This window comes from Acomys minous (assembly GCF_964271855.1).
Source record: "Acomys minous genome assembly, chromosome: 17".
NCBI classification, from domain to species: Eukaryota; Metazoa; Chordata; class Mammalia; order Rodentia; family Muridae; genus Acomys; species Acomys minous.
Genome location: NC_140500.1, coordinates 51,194,504 through 51,211,306, shown reverse-complemented (window position 1 = coordinate 51,211,306; position 16,803 = coordinate 51,194,504). Strand labels below are relative to the sequence as shown.

The window sequence follows — 16,803 nt, the reverse complement described above, 5'->3', positions numbered from 1 at the left end:
CAAATCCTAATGACTTTCCTCATATCACACGCTTTTGCCTGAGAGCTCTGTAGCCCAAAGCCAGGAGACTCTGACAACGGCTTTCCCAAATAGACTCAATTTAGAATTCTGTTTTGTGTCCCGAGTAAACAAAGTTCTCTCTACACAGACAGACTACGGCATAGAGTCTTTAGCAATGGAAGCAGCCAAAATGCGTCCTGTGCGACTCTTAGGAGATTCGGCTCTTAGGAGATGCCAGAGTGTAAAGGTATGTTGGAAAAAAGAGTAGAGCAGTAAACATGTAGGAAAAAACCCAGGAAATATAACATAAAATTAGCCAAAATAGTGTAAGTGCTTTTTCTATATTAACTGATTTCATGGGGGAGAAAACCTGAGGCACAAAACTTGGCAATTTGCATTTTCCTGGGATGGAGTAGGATGGACTTTCAACTGTTCACATTTGGAAAGTTCTTTTTCTTCTATCAGCCATGCCAAGCTGTAGGCAGGCAGGAGGGTTTCAGAGAAGGTTTGAGACTTCAGAGCTGACAGCCCAGCCCCCTACTTACACTGCCCCAGTTACCAACTCTCCAGGTGGCTGAGACAGGACAGTCCCTCAGGTAGCAGGGATGCACGCTGGGTGGCTGCGTGCCTGGGCAGTTCACGGAGGTTTGGTAGGTATATTCATAATTCTCCTTGCCGGTATAGATCTCACTGCAGGAGACCAGCCTTTGCCTGTAGCCTTTTCCACAGGTCACTGAGCACTGAGAAGAGAGAGGTCGGGAGAGGATGTTCCAGGGCTTTCCTGTGGCAGCCACAGAAGCCCCCACCCCCACCCTCCACACCAAGTTTGCCCTCCTGTGGAGGCCACAGAATGTTCTCTCTTGCTTATCTGCTCAACATTTCATCTCAGGCCACAGCAAGCCCTGCAGGACAGGACACTCCTCAAATTGGGGCTTTCCTGGGCTGAATTTCAAAACCCTTCTCTTTCGGGGGCGCTCAGAGAAGGATAGAGTTACCCATCTGCATCAAACACCCCCGTTCTGGACCTCTAATACCATGCTAGAAACCCACCAGGTGTAGGGAGGAGGAAGCAGCCTGCAGCCGACCTGCGAGCCACGTTCTCAGAGTGGCAGTGCAAACCCTTGCCCTGAAGAAGACTTCAGAGCCCTCGTTCAGTCTCTGGCTCTCTGTGGGGACTCTGCCTGCACATCCACCGTCCCCTCAGTTGCCTCCTCTCTTCTCTCTTTAGTTGTGTGTTTGGCCACTAAGTCATCTTTCTGCTTTCTTTTCTTTCTAAGTCATGTCATCGTGTGACTTTTATTGTAAGTATATGGTAAGAGACACAACAACAAAAAGATAATAATAAATCAATATCCGAGATGAAAACAGACACAAAAATTATTATCTTTGACAAAGGTGTCAAAACCACACATTAGCAAGGCAGCAGCCTGTTCAAAAGATGGTACTAGGAAAACTGGATTTCTATGGGTTAGATGAGTGAAACTAGACCCTATCACTCACTTTGCATAAAATCAACACCAAATATTCCAAAGAACCTTAATGTAAGACTCCAAACTCTACAATTAATTTATGAAAAATTAGAAAAAGATTACACTCCAAAATATAGACATAGGTAAAGACTTCCTGATCAGGAGTTCAGTCACTCAGAAAATAAATTCAACAATGAGACCTTCTGAAAGTAAAACACTGTGTAGAAATGGAAACAATTAATTGAATTAAGAAACAGTCTACAGAATGAGAGAAAATCTTTGTCAGCTATACACTTGACAAAGAATTACTATAAAGACTATCTAAGGAATTAAAAAAATTGAGCAAACAAGCAAATCAAAGAACCCAGCTGAAAATGGGCTCTGGATCTGAAGAGAGAATTCTCAAAATAAACAATGTCAGTTGGTGGTTTTGCACACCTTTAATCCTATCCCTTGAAAGGCAAAAGCCACAAATCTCTGAGTTCTAGGCCAGCCTGGTCTACAAAGCGGGTTGCAGGACAGCCAGGATTTCGCAGAGAAAGCCTACATTGAAAAACCAACCAACCAGCCAAACAAACAAAATTAACAGCCAGTAAGCTTTTAAGTGTTCAGCATCATTTGCCACTAGGGGAATACGTATTAAAAGTCTTGAGATTTCATCTCTCCATGTCAGAATTCCTACAAATGGAAACAAATGCTGGCAAGGGTGTAGAAATTGGAAACACCTTGCTCGCTATGGTGAGGGTAAACTGATGCAGCTGCTACGGAAATCAGTGTAGAAGTTTCTCCAAAAAACCAAAAACTAGCACCACCACAGGACCCAGATCTGCTGTTCTGGAAACATGCCGTAGGACTCTTACCTCCTACCACCCGAGTACGTGCACACTCATGCCTGTGCCTGCTCTAGTCACAACAGGCAGGAGTGAAATCAGCTTAGAGAGTGCAGAGTAGATAGTGCCTACATGGAGCAAGGGCTGGAGAGATGGCCTCTTCGTTAGCTGCATGCACTGCTCCTGCAGAGCCAGAGTTTGATTCCCAGCACCCTCAGCAGGTGACTCACAACCATCTCTGTATCTGACATTCTCTTTTGGCCTTGCTGAACGCTACATTCAGGTGGACAGCCTCACACAGACGCATGCATATACACACAATTTAAAAATCAACAATAAAACCATCAGGAAAAGACAGTGCACATATACAATGGAACTTAGGCCAGCCGTTAATAAACATGAAATTATTAAATCTGCAGGAAGATGGATAGAATTGGAAAACCTTATATAAAGTGAGGTAACCCAGACTCAAAAAGACAAATATTGCATATGCCACCTTCCATAGCAGGTCCTGGCTTCTAATTTTTACATAAGTATGTTTATGTGGGAGGGAGTATGTCTAGAAGCCAGGAAACTAAAAAGGGAACATAGTGGGGATGAGGTAGGTTGGTTACCGAGTGGACCCCATAAACTACAAGGAACAAAATGAAAATCTCAAATGATGAGGTGGATGACCCCCCTGTGAGTTTTTGGTCAGGAAGATTTCCATGGCATTTGCTGCTGTGGTTGGGTGTCCACCATAAGTAGAAGGTAAGACCGTACTGACTAAGGACACCATACACTTTGGCCACAGGACCGAGGGAAGCCAGGCTGGAATTGGGCTGGGAGCTTCCTCCTTATTTTTCCCAGTGATGCAATGTGCTCTGCAGGTGGGGAGAATTGCCAACAATAGTTTTACTCATACACCACCAGCGTGTCACTTGGGCCCTGGTGGACGTGGCATGCTGTCAATTTCCTTCTAAATAATTATATTTATGTCCGTGGCTTAGTACCGCCGTCAGCTCTGGTGAGAGATGCTTCTTTTCGCAGTAATTACAGAGATTCATAATTGGGCAAAGTGCGGGGGATAAAAAGAGACTGTTGGGTGCTCAGCCACAAATAAGACATCCTATTCCTGCTTCCAGGGCTCAGGAGAGATGAGGGAGGGGAGGGCAGAAGGGAGGGAATGTAAGAGCCAGAGGGTGAGCAGAGTTCCAAGGAATGCTGGAACTGTCTGGGCACGGCATGGCTGTGGCACTCTTGAACGCACAGTAGCTGTGATGAGCTACATTTGAGTTGCACAAGATTGAGCTGTCAGCATCTGGCTGTGGAGGGGAGGAGGCGTGCACAAGCCCCACCCCTCTTAGAAGGTCTGTATGAAAATAATGGCTTCGGTGAGAGAATCATTTTCTTCAGTGGTGTTGCCAACCATTAGCTTCTGTAGTTTCTCACCCATGCTCCAGTAAGTAACACTAGTGAAATTCTAACACACACACACACACACACACACACACACACACACACACACACAAACACCCCTATTAGAAGAGGGACTAGTAGGGACGAGAGAGGGAATAGGAGAGAGCAAGAGAAAGTAATTAGACGAAATTGTCATAATGAAGCCCATTTTAATTTATAATTAACACATGCTAATATAAATAATAAAACTAAGTTACAATCTGTGTTGTTCAGACGGCACTTGTAGACAGTGTCATCAAGTAATTGCTGTTCTTTATAAAGGCACTGCACACACTCAGAGTCTTTCCCAGACTGTGGGCTCTGTAGAGCATGAGAAGAGCTCCTGGAGATAGCAGTCACACGTATGTCATGTTTTTTGGGGACAAAGGACCAGTTTTCACTAATCCCCAAGGATAATTAAAACTCACCATATCTGCCTGTCATCTCTTGGCCTGTGGCTTTAAGCCACTCCCTTTCCTTTTCCTTTAGCCTCTCTGGGCTAGCCTCAGAGAAATCCTAGCAACAAGACAGAAGACAGTCTGCCAGAGGCATGCTGAGCATCCCTGCTCCCTCCCTCGCAGCTGGCTGGAGACCTGGAAATGTGCCATCCTTATTCCTTCCTCCCTTGGCTGCTGCCGCTCACATGCTGGAGGACCCAGCTGACTCCTGGCCAGGGGACTTCAGGCTACCCCAGTGTCTCAGGGTAGAGCTATGTTGACAAGCTCCACCTAGCTGAGCTGTGGGTGTTCTGGAGGTATGAGCTCCAGTCTGTCCTGACTTCCTTAAGGGTGCATACCAGAGAAGGCAGATGTGGAGACCCCAGCTCCACCAAAGAAAAAGCAAAAAAGCAGCCTGCTCGGTATTTGTACATCTCAGGAGACACACAGTTGCCAACGAACCTGATCCAGAAACATGGTCAGAAGCCTCTAGACCCTTGAAAAGCATCCAGAACAATTAGACACTATGGGCCAGTGGACAGCAGTGCTGTGAAACAGTTGATGGCTTCCAGCTCCCCCAGACCAGGGTTTTGAAGTCTGTGCGTGGCAGCTGTGTAGCAGGTAGATTCCCCATGCTGTGGCCATGTGTGTAAAGCTCTTCATGGGGAAAGTTTCCTTTTCTAACTTGAATGTAACAACAAAGCAACACAAACCCCCCTGTGTTCACCAGGACTGTGTTTCAGACTTCATGCTGAAGATGTACATTTTCCTTACAGCTTCTCTTCACAAGTCTGTTCTAGGCCTTGCACACTTAGGTGGGGTGAATGCCAAGAAAAAAACCCATAGAACTCCCTGGCAGCAAAGGTCCCAGAGTGAAGGAATGCCTTGCTCTAGCATCTTCAAATACGGTTTTTAGAAAGAGTTCCGGGACCAGCCTCTCCTTGTCTGTGCCTTTGAAGCCCATGGTGCTGTGGTCCTTGTGTTTACACCCAAATATGTTTCTAACCCTTTGCTATAAAAATATGTGGGTTTGTCTTCCATTCATAACATACTTAAAGCCCTGTGGAAGTTTAGAAAGCTATGTTCCAAAAGATGTTCTTCAGGGCCTGAGGAGATATCCCAGTGACTCACGTGCTTGCTGTGCAGTGAAAAGGAGTTGAGTTTGACCCCAGAAGCCATGAAGAAGAAGCCAGAAGTGGCGGCACGCACATGTAATCCTAGCACCGTAGAGGCAGAGGATGGGTTGATCCATGGGGCTTGCTGTCAAGTCAGCCCAGCCTACTTGGTGACTTCCAGTGTAACAAGAGACCTAGTGTCCAAGACAGAAAATGGCTGGATGGTGCCAGAGGAATAATGTTTGAGGCTGTCCTTTGACCTCGACACACACTTACGCACATGCATGCATGAACATGTATATACACACACATGCACATGCAAAGATGTCCTTTCATCTGTTGATGACTGAGGTTGCATAAAAGCTACTGATGCAGCATGACTCTCAGAAAGAGAATGAAAGTCTTTCAGCATAATAAGGCCCCATACAAGAGGCTGACCAAGACGATGACAGTCTTGGCTGAGTGGAAGGCATAGCAACTATAGCTAGATAGGATGGGACCAGAGCCAAGAAGAGGAGTCCACCAGGAACCAGAAGGCACAGAGATGGAGAGACCTGTGGTCCACCAGGAACACAGAGATGGAGAGACCTGTGGAGGGACAGAAGGAAAGGGCGAGGGAGAACTCCCCATGCTGAGAGCCAGGAGAGGTGGGCCTCTTGCAATAGCCAGAAGTTTGAGGCCGTGCCTGATGAGGAGCAGAAAAACAAAGAGACGAGAAGAGAGGAAGTGTACCCAAAAACCCCCTCCCCCAACCTTTCTTTGTTGGGATCTGAAAGGCTGGAAGCTTTTGCCTCAAGCCACTAGAGGAATTTTCTGAACACTCATCTGGACTCACCTGGCTGGCAATTGTATAAACGCACATCCTAACGTTCTATCTTCACTCTTTGTGTGCGTGCACACAAAGTGCACATGTGTGTGTGCACATACCTGCATGCATGATCATCAGTACATATGTAGTAGCCAAAGTTCAACACTGGACGTTTTCTTCTAGCACTCTACACCATAGTTTTTGATTTAGTTCCTCACTGAATCTTGAACTCACTGGCTAGACTGGATGGCCAGTAGGATCCAGGCAGAGCTTTCCCTGGACCTCAGATATACAAGTGTGTGTTGTAGGCATGCCAGGTGCACTGTCCATCACTATGTAATGACCCTGGCCTCTAGTTACATGATACCAGAAGTATCCCCTGTCCTGGCTGTGGCAACCAGACATGTCTCTTAACGTTGACAAATGTCTTAGAGGATGAAAAATCAGTGCTATAGAGTACAGATAGGAGGACATGGTTGGAAAGGACACACAAACACACTTCTATACACAGTACATATATCACCTGGAGGCAAATCCTCATGGCATTTGGGGTGAACTTTCTGGTCTACGTGAAGAGGCCCCATGTGAACATGTATGTTACCTTCCTGTCACCTCTGCTGCGAACCAAGGTGCATCCACTTTGAATCTCTGTGCATTTTTGGGCAATTGCAATGCTTTTGAGTTCTTTGAAATAGCATGAAGTTTCAAGATTAGGAGGTAATCATGTTATTAACGGTATTGGATTATTAACAACTAAAAGTGTCTATGTAGGTACTGCCCTCAGGAACCTAGAGGGGAAAAGGAGGCTTGAGAGCCATTAGATGGCACAGAACGTTCCTTTGATTTGCTGGGACCAAGGTGCTCAAATTGGCAACCCACACCTGAGCTGCAGGAAACATTTGGGTTTTGCCTATACAATGTTTTCAAATAAAAATCTCAGGCCTCCTTTCTAAGGTGAGAGGCCACACATAGAAGTCCAGAATTATGTCCTTTTTTTGAGAACTCTAGTTGGGGAATAGCGGATGTGTATTTGTGAACAACTATTATCACCACAGCAGAAGAGTGCCCGGTCACATGGCAAGAGCCAGTCTGTCACAGTCCCTACCTCTACCGAGCATCTCCTTGACACTAAGATACTGTTTTTATTTTTTAGTATGTGTGTGTTTCTCTATGACCTGTGTGCTTATGTAGGCGTGTATGCAAGTTCTTTTGTGTAATGTGGTGTGCACATGCCACAGGGTCTGTGTTGGTCAGGGGACAACCTTGCGTGTTGGTTCTCACCTTCCACCTTGTTTAGATATAGGGTCTCTATCTTGTCCTTCCTTTGCATAAACAGGCTAGCCGGACCATATACTTCTGTGTATTTTCTTTTCTTCCCTTCCCATCTCCCAGTAGGAGTGCTGATGTTACATATGGTCAAATCATCATGTCCAGGTTCTACATGGGCTCTGGGGATTCGAACTCAGGTCCTCACGCTTGCACTGAAAACACTCTTACTCACTTAACTTTCTCCCCAGCCTCAAAATGTGCCTTCTGCTGTCACCGGAAGGCATCCTATAAAATTTCATCCCCTACAGTAATTCCCTTTTATCTCTCTAGTGGAGCCATCACAGATTGCCCAGGACAGTACCTCAGACCACTCTCCTGTGATCCACACATACTCGCAGGGCTGCAGGCTGCAGGTCTCACGGTCTGGAGGCCGCTGGTCCAACTCGCAATGCGCGCTGTGCACCTCACTTTGGTCCTCAGCTACACAGACCACCTGTCGGTACCGCGAGCCTTCACCACACGTCTTGGTGCACTGCAAGAGACAAATGGGGTAGGGTGAGATGAAGTTTCCCACAGCTGCAAGCTCGCATTCTTGCAGTTATTTGATGGCTTAGCCAGACAGCTGGTAAGTGGTGGCATCCCTAAGTGTTTACTGTTTCTATCTAGGTGCCTGAAAACTTTATTCCTGGCACCAGGATGTGCTTTCTGTACATGTCTGTCTGAATGAAGACTTGAAAGGGTGAAGGAATGAACACCAGCTTGGATGAGGCTTTCAACGCCTTTTTTAAATTCAACACTCCCTCAAACACTGAACCTATTGCTAGTGGTAGACACTTGCCTATCATGTTTAGGACTCTGGGATCAATCCCTATTACTGAAGAAAATATAGGAAGGGAAGGAAAAGGGAGAGAGAGAAAAATTGAGAGAGGGAGAAAGAAAGATATGAAGAATGAGAGGAGAAAGAGAGGGGGAAGAGAAAGGGACTACGAGAAGGGAGGAGGTTGGAGCGGGGGGGAAAGGAGGAAAGAAACACTAGGCAAGGGGACAAACACATTTAATTTCAGCACTTAGGAGGCAGAGACAGGCAGATTTCTAAGTTTGAGGCTACCCGGGTCTATTTAGCAAGTTCCAGGACAGCCAGAGCTACACAGAGAACCCATGTCTAAAAAAAAAAGAAAAAAGAAAAAGAAGGAAGCAGAGGAGAAGAAAGAAGTAAGGAAAAGGGAAGAGAAGAGAGGAGAGGAGAGATCGTGGCCCATGATCGCCACGGTGGCATCCAAACACCTCCAGGCCTAGGAGGGCCATCGCCTGCCTAGTTGCTCATCTGATCTCAGAAAAGAATTAAAACACTCTCTTGCAGGTTGTGTTGGTTTGCTCTATTTTTTATTCCAGGACATCTATTTCCACTCCCAATGAAGCTGCTTTCAGGTGTGTGTGGTCTGACAGCCTGACCTCTGGCAGGTGGACTGCTCTCAGCTCTAGTCTCCCAACAAATATTCACCAAGTTCCAACTGAAGGTTAGTCCTGACGGGCCAGGGTGGCCATGATCAGGACGGTCCCTGGCTCTCAGAAAGGAGCTATCTGAGCACCAAGAATGGGCAGTAAAGGGGACACCTGGGCAGTATGAAAGAGCAAAGGCTATCATCTCCAATTCTTAGATGGGGAACCTGGAACTGCTAGAGCCAAGTCGCTCGCCCTGTCATGCTGATTACTTCCATGATCCAGTCAGAAGAAGTGGCATGCTTCACCCCAACAACAAACTCTGCTTGGAAGGTAGACTTCTGTCATCTGTGTTATCACCAAAGCCTGTCCAGAGCATCGCTGTCACCTGGCATTCTAAGTTTGGACTACTTCAGAGAGCTGCAGGGAGGAGGCTGGCTTCTCTGCCATCACAGTTGCTGAGTCTTTTACCCCGAGACTGAGTGTCTGTTGCCTCTGGCTTATTGAACAGCAGCATGCTTTTGGTGCGTTATTAGCACACTTCCTTTCAGAATTGCTCATTTTAAGCTCTAGGGAGAGCCACATACTCTATCTCTCTTTTTTGCATAATTGCAGTATCTTATTACTGTTTCTATTGCTGTGATGAAACATCATTTCTGAAAGCATTTTCTTTCTTGGGGAAGAAGGGGTTTATTTTGCTAATACTTCCATATTACTATTTGTCATTAAAGGCAGTCAGGACAGGAACTCAGACAGAGAAGGACCTGGAGGTAGGAGATGATGCAGAGGCTATGGAGGGGTGCTGCTTACTGCCTTACACCTCATGGCTTGCTCAGCTTGGTTTCTTACAGAAGCCTGGACCACCAGCCCAGGGATGGCACCACTGACACTGGGCTAGTGATTGATTTCCCATCAATCACTAATTAAGAAAGTACCTTAGTTAACCCAGAAGCAGAAAGAGTCAAATGGTATATACTCACTTATATCTGGACACTGGCCCAAGGGGCATGTCCTGTGAAAGTCTTTACTTAACAGGAAAGTGGGACAGAGGGGGAAGACTTCCTATTGGGATTCTAGGTGAGAGAAGCATGGGAGAATGGGGAAATAGAAGGACCCACAGGGTCCTAGAAACCTACAAGCAGAACATTATGATGGGCAGATCTGGGCCCAGCGGTCCTACTCAAACTATGGCACCAGCCAAGGACAATACATGATGAACCTTTTCCCAGATCTAGCCAATGGACAGGACACTCTCCACAGCTGAGTGGGGACTGACTTTCACACAAACTCTGGTGCCCCATATTAGACCATGTCCCCTTGATGGAGAGGCCTGGCGGCACTCAGAGGAAGGATAGCAGGCTACCAAGAAGAGACTTGATACCCTATGAGCATATACAGGGGGAAGAGGTCTCCCGCAGTCACAGACATAGGGGAAGGGAGTAAGGGGAAAATGGGAGGGAGGGAGAAATGGGAGGATACAAGGGATGGGATAACAACTGAGATGTAATATGAATAAATTAATAAAATATATTAAAAAAAGAAAGTACCTTAGAGACTTGCCCACAGCCCAATATTATGGAAGCCTTTTCTAACTGAGGTTCCCTTCTCTCATACGGCTCTAGTTGACACAAAACTAGCTAGCCAACACAGGCAGGACTTCTCTTTTATGTGCTTTGCCTCAAAGGTGTTTGAGTTTGAGACACAGTTTCACTCTGGAATGTCTTCCCCAATGCACCCTATGTATTTTATATGTGTGCATAATAAAAAAAAAGGCATAATACTAGTGCTGGGAGATGGCTTAGCGGTAAAGGCATTTGACATACAAGCATGAGGTCTTAAATTTGGATCCCCAGAACCTATATAAACAGCTGGAGGAATAGTGTGAGCATCTGTAATCCCAGCATCCCTGTGGGATGGAATGGGGAACGGGACAGGAAGATCCTGGGATTAGAGGGTCACCTAGCTGGGTATACACAGCAGAGAATGATACAAGGTCCTCTCAAGCAAGGTAGTGTTTGTCCTCTGACCACCACATATGTGCATGGCTCCCAATTACTCTCATTCACACACATGAATGCAGATATGTGTGCATGCACATGAACACACACACACACACACACACACACACACACACACACACACACACAAAATCAATAATGGAAAAAAGAAAGATCATAAAGTTGACTGTTTAGCCATCTTAAAATGTCGATTGAATGACCTTGAATGCAATGCTGTGCAGCCATTGCTACAATCCAGTGATAGAACATTTACATCACTCCAATCCTGTCTCCTTGAAACCGCCATTCATCTTTCATCCTTCTCCTAGACCCTAGCAACTATGACCGTGCTTGCCTTATCCATGGATTTGCTTATTCTGGGGCCTTCCCATTCAGGGACCCACCCAGCACGTGCCCCTTTCTACTAGGCTTCCCTTACTTAGCACAGTGTTTTCAAACAAAACTCTCCCATGCTGGAGCATGCCTCAGTGCTCCATCACTCGTCAGGGCTGGCTGATAGTCCAGGGTATGGATATGACACACTTTGTTCACTCACTCATCTGTTACTGGACATTTGATGGTTTCCCTTGGAGCTGCTGTGAATGGCTCTATTATGTACTCTCAGGTAATAATTGAACACTTGATTTCAATTCTTTTGAGTCTGTTCCTAGGAGTGGACTTGTTGGAGCGTATGATAGCGACCTCTGTCTTTCATGAGTCATTGTTCTTTTAGGAAGCATAAAACACCTGCTAGGGCAGCCCAGCAGATTTACCACTGGAAACTTAGAAGTCTAGCTGCTTGGAAGCGACCTCCATGGCTGCCATGTCACTAATCAGCTTCTAGAGGCACAAATCTGACTCAAAGTCACAGTGAGCTGAGGAGAAACTAAGCCACTTCAAACTAGTGAGGACCAGCTGAACCTGGTTCCCTGGCTCAAGCTCCAGGAGTTTGGAGTTTTTGGGTTTCTTTGGAGTAAACTGGCGACTATTGGGAAGTTATAATGTTTTTGCTGAATGTTAAAAACCATAGAGACCTCCAAAGAAGGAACATTTACCCATAGGAAAAAAATACAACTACATGGAAAATTAGGACTTAGGGGCATCAAAATCGCAGCTAACCCTAAGCTAACATCTTGTCACATTCAGGACATTCTCACCAACCCGCAGGGCTTGCTCAGTGTCAATGAGTAACAGGTCCCAGCAGAAATATCAGGGTTCCTCAAGAGTGTCTGCTCATTAAGTGTTTTCTGTCCTCCTTAAAGAGCAGCTAACTATTATAAAAACTGTTTTGACAGTGGCCAGGGAATTGCACTGTGAAAACTTACCCAGAATAAAAGTTTCTGAGAAACTAAAAATTAAACCAGGTAAATAATTGACTTCTTTCATCCTCTGAGAACCATGTGACAAAGGTTTTTCTCCTGGAAACTCATGTCTTAGCAAAGTCATGGTGGAAAATAAATCCAGCCCATGTTACTGGGCTGCTTCAGCCTTGGTAAAAACTACCCTCCTCCGCCCTCCCCCACTCCCCCTCACCCCTGCCCTCCTCCCCCACACACAGAGCACCTCCTGTCCTGGAATCTCCTCAAGACTGCTCTAAGAAAATGGGCCACTTAAGCCACCTCTTTTCAATTTGCAGAAGGTTTCCTGGATTTGCAGTAGGCTTTCTGGATTAATAAAGCCACAACCAAATAAATGTCTAGGTAACTGCATCAGCCTCTGTGAATTTCGGCATGTGTTAGATGCAAAAAAGAAATAATCACAGTGTCAGGTTAAACAGGCTAGTGCATCCATTGTCCTGCGGTGGGTGTGGGTGTGGGGGCATGCCTTCCAAGGGCTGAAACTAACGGGAAATAGCTTACAAAATCCGAGGTTGAGGGAGACCTAAAACAAACCCCTAAGGCACTGTTTCTTCAACGTGTTGATTGGCTTTAGGTTGATGGTCTAAATAGGATCGTTCAGTGCAATCCTTAAACATTATAATAAAGTTGTTTTTCATTTTGAAATACATATTTTGTCATAATTCCCCAACCATGGGGATAAGAAAAAAAATCACTGGACATTCATAGGTTCTACTTTTTAAAGGATGTTTTTCCCCAAGAATGAAATAATTTGTCATTTCTAGTAGCAGATTACTATTGTTGGGAAGCCTATGGGCAGAAGACTCTCAGACCTTATGGGGAAGTTGATAACACAGAGTTATTTTGCTGTGGTTTTATGTCCCAAGAAAGGTAAGGACAAATGGGTTCACCTACCATTGTCTAAAAGAAATAAAAGGCAGTCACTCGCATGGGGAAAGGAGGCAGAGCCATTACTGTGGAGACACTCTTTAACACCTAAGTCACTCATCTGACTAACATCTACAGTGGGCACAGGTCGCTGCTGTGGATTAGAACACAGCTGGTCCTTGCTTGACAGCCAGGGAGCCAGCCACTCTCAGCTTGGGGTCTCACATGCCCCTTAGGTGGCCACTGAGGCTTAATCCTAAGGGTCCTCTGTACAATCATCACGGGTTCCATAACAGATAATGTTATTGAGCTCGAAGCCATCTGGGAGGAAAGAGGAAGGAATGGGAGTGCGTGGGAGCAAGAGAGCAGGGAGGGGAAAGGCCATCTCAAGACTTAGTAAGGACAGAGGTGAGCAGCTACAGGATGTGTGGGGGTGAGGGGTACAGTGGGTAGCATTCGTATTTCATTTCCAAGGCCTTACACATGGTAGCCAAGCTACTATATCCTCTACCACTGAGTTATTACCGGCCCAGCTCTTTTTTTGAACAGGGCCGCCCTATGTAACCCTGGCTGGCTTCACACTTGCCACCCTCCTGCCTTCTCATGTCTGAGGCTATAGGCATAGGCCACCATGACACTTAGACTCAGGGAGAGGTTTTTAGGTAGTAGGATTTAAAGATTGGGGATTAACACACAAAACATTTGAGTCTTTCTGCTTCTGGGTTAACTCACTCATTGTGATCATTTCTAGCTCAATCCATGTATCCACAAATTTCGGGAATTCCTTGTTTTTAATAGCTGAATAATATTCCATAGTGTATATGTACCACAGTTTCTTTATCCATTCTTCTACTGATGGACACTTAGGCTGTACTTACCAGGAAACTGAGACAGAGGGGAGGACATTCAATTGGGACTCTAGATGAGAGAAGCATGGGAGAATAGCAAAGTAGAAGGATCCAGAGGGTCCTAGAAACCTATAAGTAGAACATTATGATAGGCAGATTTGGGCCCAGGGGTCCCGCTCAAACTAAGGCACCAGCCACGGACAATACAGGCCATAAAACTTTAAACCCCTACCCAGATCTACCCAATGGTCAGAACATTCTCTACAGTAGAGTGGAGAGTGGGATATGACTTTCTCACGTACTCTGGTGCCTCACCTTTGACCATGTCCCCTGGAGGGGGAGACCTGGTGTCACTCAGAGGAAGGACAGCAGGTTACCAAGAAGAGACTTGATATCCTATGAGCAGATACAGGGGGAGGTAATCCCCCTCAGGAACAGTCATAGGGGAGGGGAATAAAGGGAAAATGGGAGGGAGGGAAGAATGGGAGGATACAAGGGATGGGATAACCATTGAGATGTAACAAGAATAAATTAATAAAAAAAGGAAAAAAAAACCACACACACACAAAACAAAGCAAACCAGTCCTAATGTCCAGTGCCTGGTACTTTGCAGGTGATTGACACATACTGTTGAATAAGTGAACGAGGCAGTGGGTAATACAGGGTTAATCTCTCTCTCTGACCACACCAAGCCCTCCCTCTACCCACCCACCCTGCCCCACCCCCTGCTGTAAACACCATGAAAATCTTATCATTCAACTGACCAAGGAAATGCTGCTCCGTCCAACTGTTCTATTCTAAGGAGATGAACTTGAAACTCACTCTTAGACGAGTACAACAAATGCTCTTAAACTTGAAATATGCCCTAAAGAGGCCCCAATTCCTGTCCAGGGCCAAACAGCAACAAGCTGAGCAGTTCTACAAAGTCACAGCATGTTCATGGCCTTGTGACAAGAAAGCACAGCAGCTGCTCTTCCAGAAAGAACATTTGCTTAACTGTTCCAGAAGTTGCTGGAATGCCTTTATTCTTCAGTCGAAGAAGCAGCCAGCGCCCGTTCCTTAACCCCTGCACTCCACCATCTTTTGCCCCTCCATTCATAAATTCATCCATTCAAAGTTATCTTATGTGCTGTTGGTACTATGCTAAATGCTGGGCAGAGTGGCACTAACTTCTGAACTTTCCTACCATTCTTAAGTCACAGACTCACAGAATACAGAGAATCTTGGTTTTAGACACAGGAGGAAGTGGCAACCCCCAGAGAGTAAGCAATACCTTGACACCAACTCTCCAGGAGGAGGCTTGTGGCACCACTAAGAAGGAAATGAACCAAGTATATAAACTCTCAGTTTGTGATCTAGAGGCTCGGCTCCTGGGCCTCAAATTCTCACCTTCTACTCAAGAACTCTGATGGATTAGCTCATCTTAGCCTCCTGTTTCTTCACAATAAATGGGATAAAACATGACTGCATGAAAGAGTTAAGGAAGTAGTTCAATAGTAGGCCACGTCATATAAAACTGATCACTAAGTACCTCGTTCACTGCTTGGTAAATGCTCCATTCTCGTGTGCTTGCTATCACTAGTGAGGGGCCCCTGACCTAGACAGTTCCAAGCGAGGCTACCTCTTCACATTGTACCCCATAGGAAAAGCACTGTCTGGAATTGTGCAGTTCACGATCCTTGCAGCTGAATAAAATATCCCTGATAACCACTGCGGGGTGAGCATGCAAAAGTTGTGCTTCTCAGCTAGGCGGTGGTGGCACATGTCTTTAATCCCAGCACTCCTCAGGAGGCAGAGGCAGGCGGATTACTGTGAGTTTGAGACCAGCCTGGTCTACAAAGTGAGTCCAGGACAGCCAAGGCTACACGGAGAAACCCTGTCTCAAAAAAAAAAAAAAAAGTTGTGCTTCTCAATGCAGATTCTCTGGCTATTTCTTAATAGGAAAAGGGTGTCATTTGCTTGTGGGCCATGTAAGAAATGCATCTCGATAACAAACCAGTGAGTTTTAACACTACACAAAGGATGAACAAAAGGCACAAGACATACACAAAAGGCAAACAGGAAAAGAAGTGTTTGCCAAAGCATGCTAAGAAAGAAAGGGGTTTCCCAGTAGATGAAGCTCCAGTGTGTCCCATTTGGTTGCCTGGGAGGTTGTGGTGTGGTGTGTCACCAACCTCAGGTCACGTGTCACTGTAACATAAGCCAACACAGGGATGCTGAGATCAGGCCAAATGGCAGCCGAGCGAGAGGTTGTGAAGAGAGACCAGGGGTAGACAGGAGGAGAGACCTCTACTCAGCAGGCTGGAAGGGGCTGCACTGTGCAGCGGGCATGACCTGACCCTTTCAGGAGAGCATCTTTGGTTCTGAAAGTTGTCCTGCACAGGCAAAGTGAGACTGACACTGCAAGCATTGGTCCTGCTGTGGTCACTTATGATGGCTGCCTAGTGGTTTTCCACCTCCCTGCTAAGCCCTGACGCTGTGAGGACAGCTGGAGCAGGCTCCCACTGTGCCTCCTGTGTAGGAAACACAAAGGGGTTTGATAGGACCTGTCTCTCCTTTGCTGCCACCTTGACCTTTAGTCTCCCACTCAGTGCCCCTCATGGCTTCCAGCCATCTTCCTCAATCTGGCACCCTCTTCAAACTCCTCCTTGGGAGTAGAAGAGAGCACATTAGCAGAAGGATAAATACTAGAAACTGGTTTCTTTTTTCTTCCTTTTTTTTTTTTTTTTAATTCTTATCATTTATAGAGCCCAATCTCTCCATGGTTAATCTCTGATAAATTCACTACATACAAACCCTATCAAATCATTGTCTTTCCCCCACCCCTCCTTCCCTTCCTCCTCCTCCCCTTCCTCCTCCTCCTTTTCCTCCTGTGAGGCAGGGTCTCATTATGTATTTTGACTGGTCTGGAACTTACAGAGATCCACC

The 16,803-nt window shown here is 46.0% G+C and overlaps 1 protein-coding gene across 2 annotated transcripts in view; it reads right to left on the bottom strand.

Annotated features, from left to right (window-relative positions):
• Nucleotides 1-16,803, bottom strand: part of ADAMTS9 (ADAM metallopeptidase with thrombospondin type 1 motif 9) — a 166,776-nt gene that overhangs the window by 26,380 nt on the left and 123,593 nt on the right. For both annotated transcript variants that reach the window (XM_084766612.1, XM_084766613.1), the window contains exons 31-32: nucleotides 7,727-7,897; nucleotides 546-740 (exon numbers count right to left, since the gene is read on the bottom strand). In XM_084766612.1, coding sequence (XP_084622738.1) covers nucleotides 546-740; nucleotides 7,727-7,897 — 366 coding nt within the window. The remainder of the gene's footprint in view (nucleotides 1-545; nucleotides 741-7,726; nucleotides 7,898-16,803) is intronic.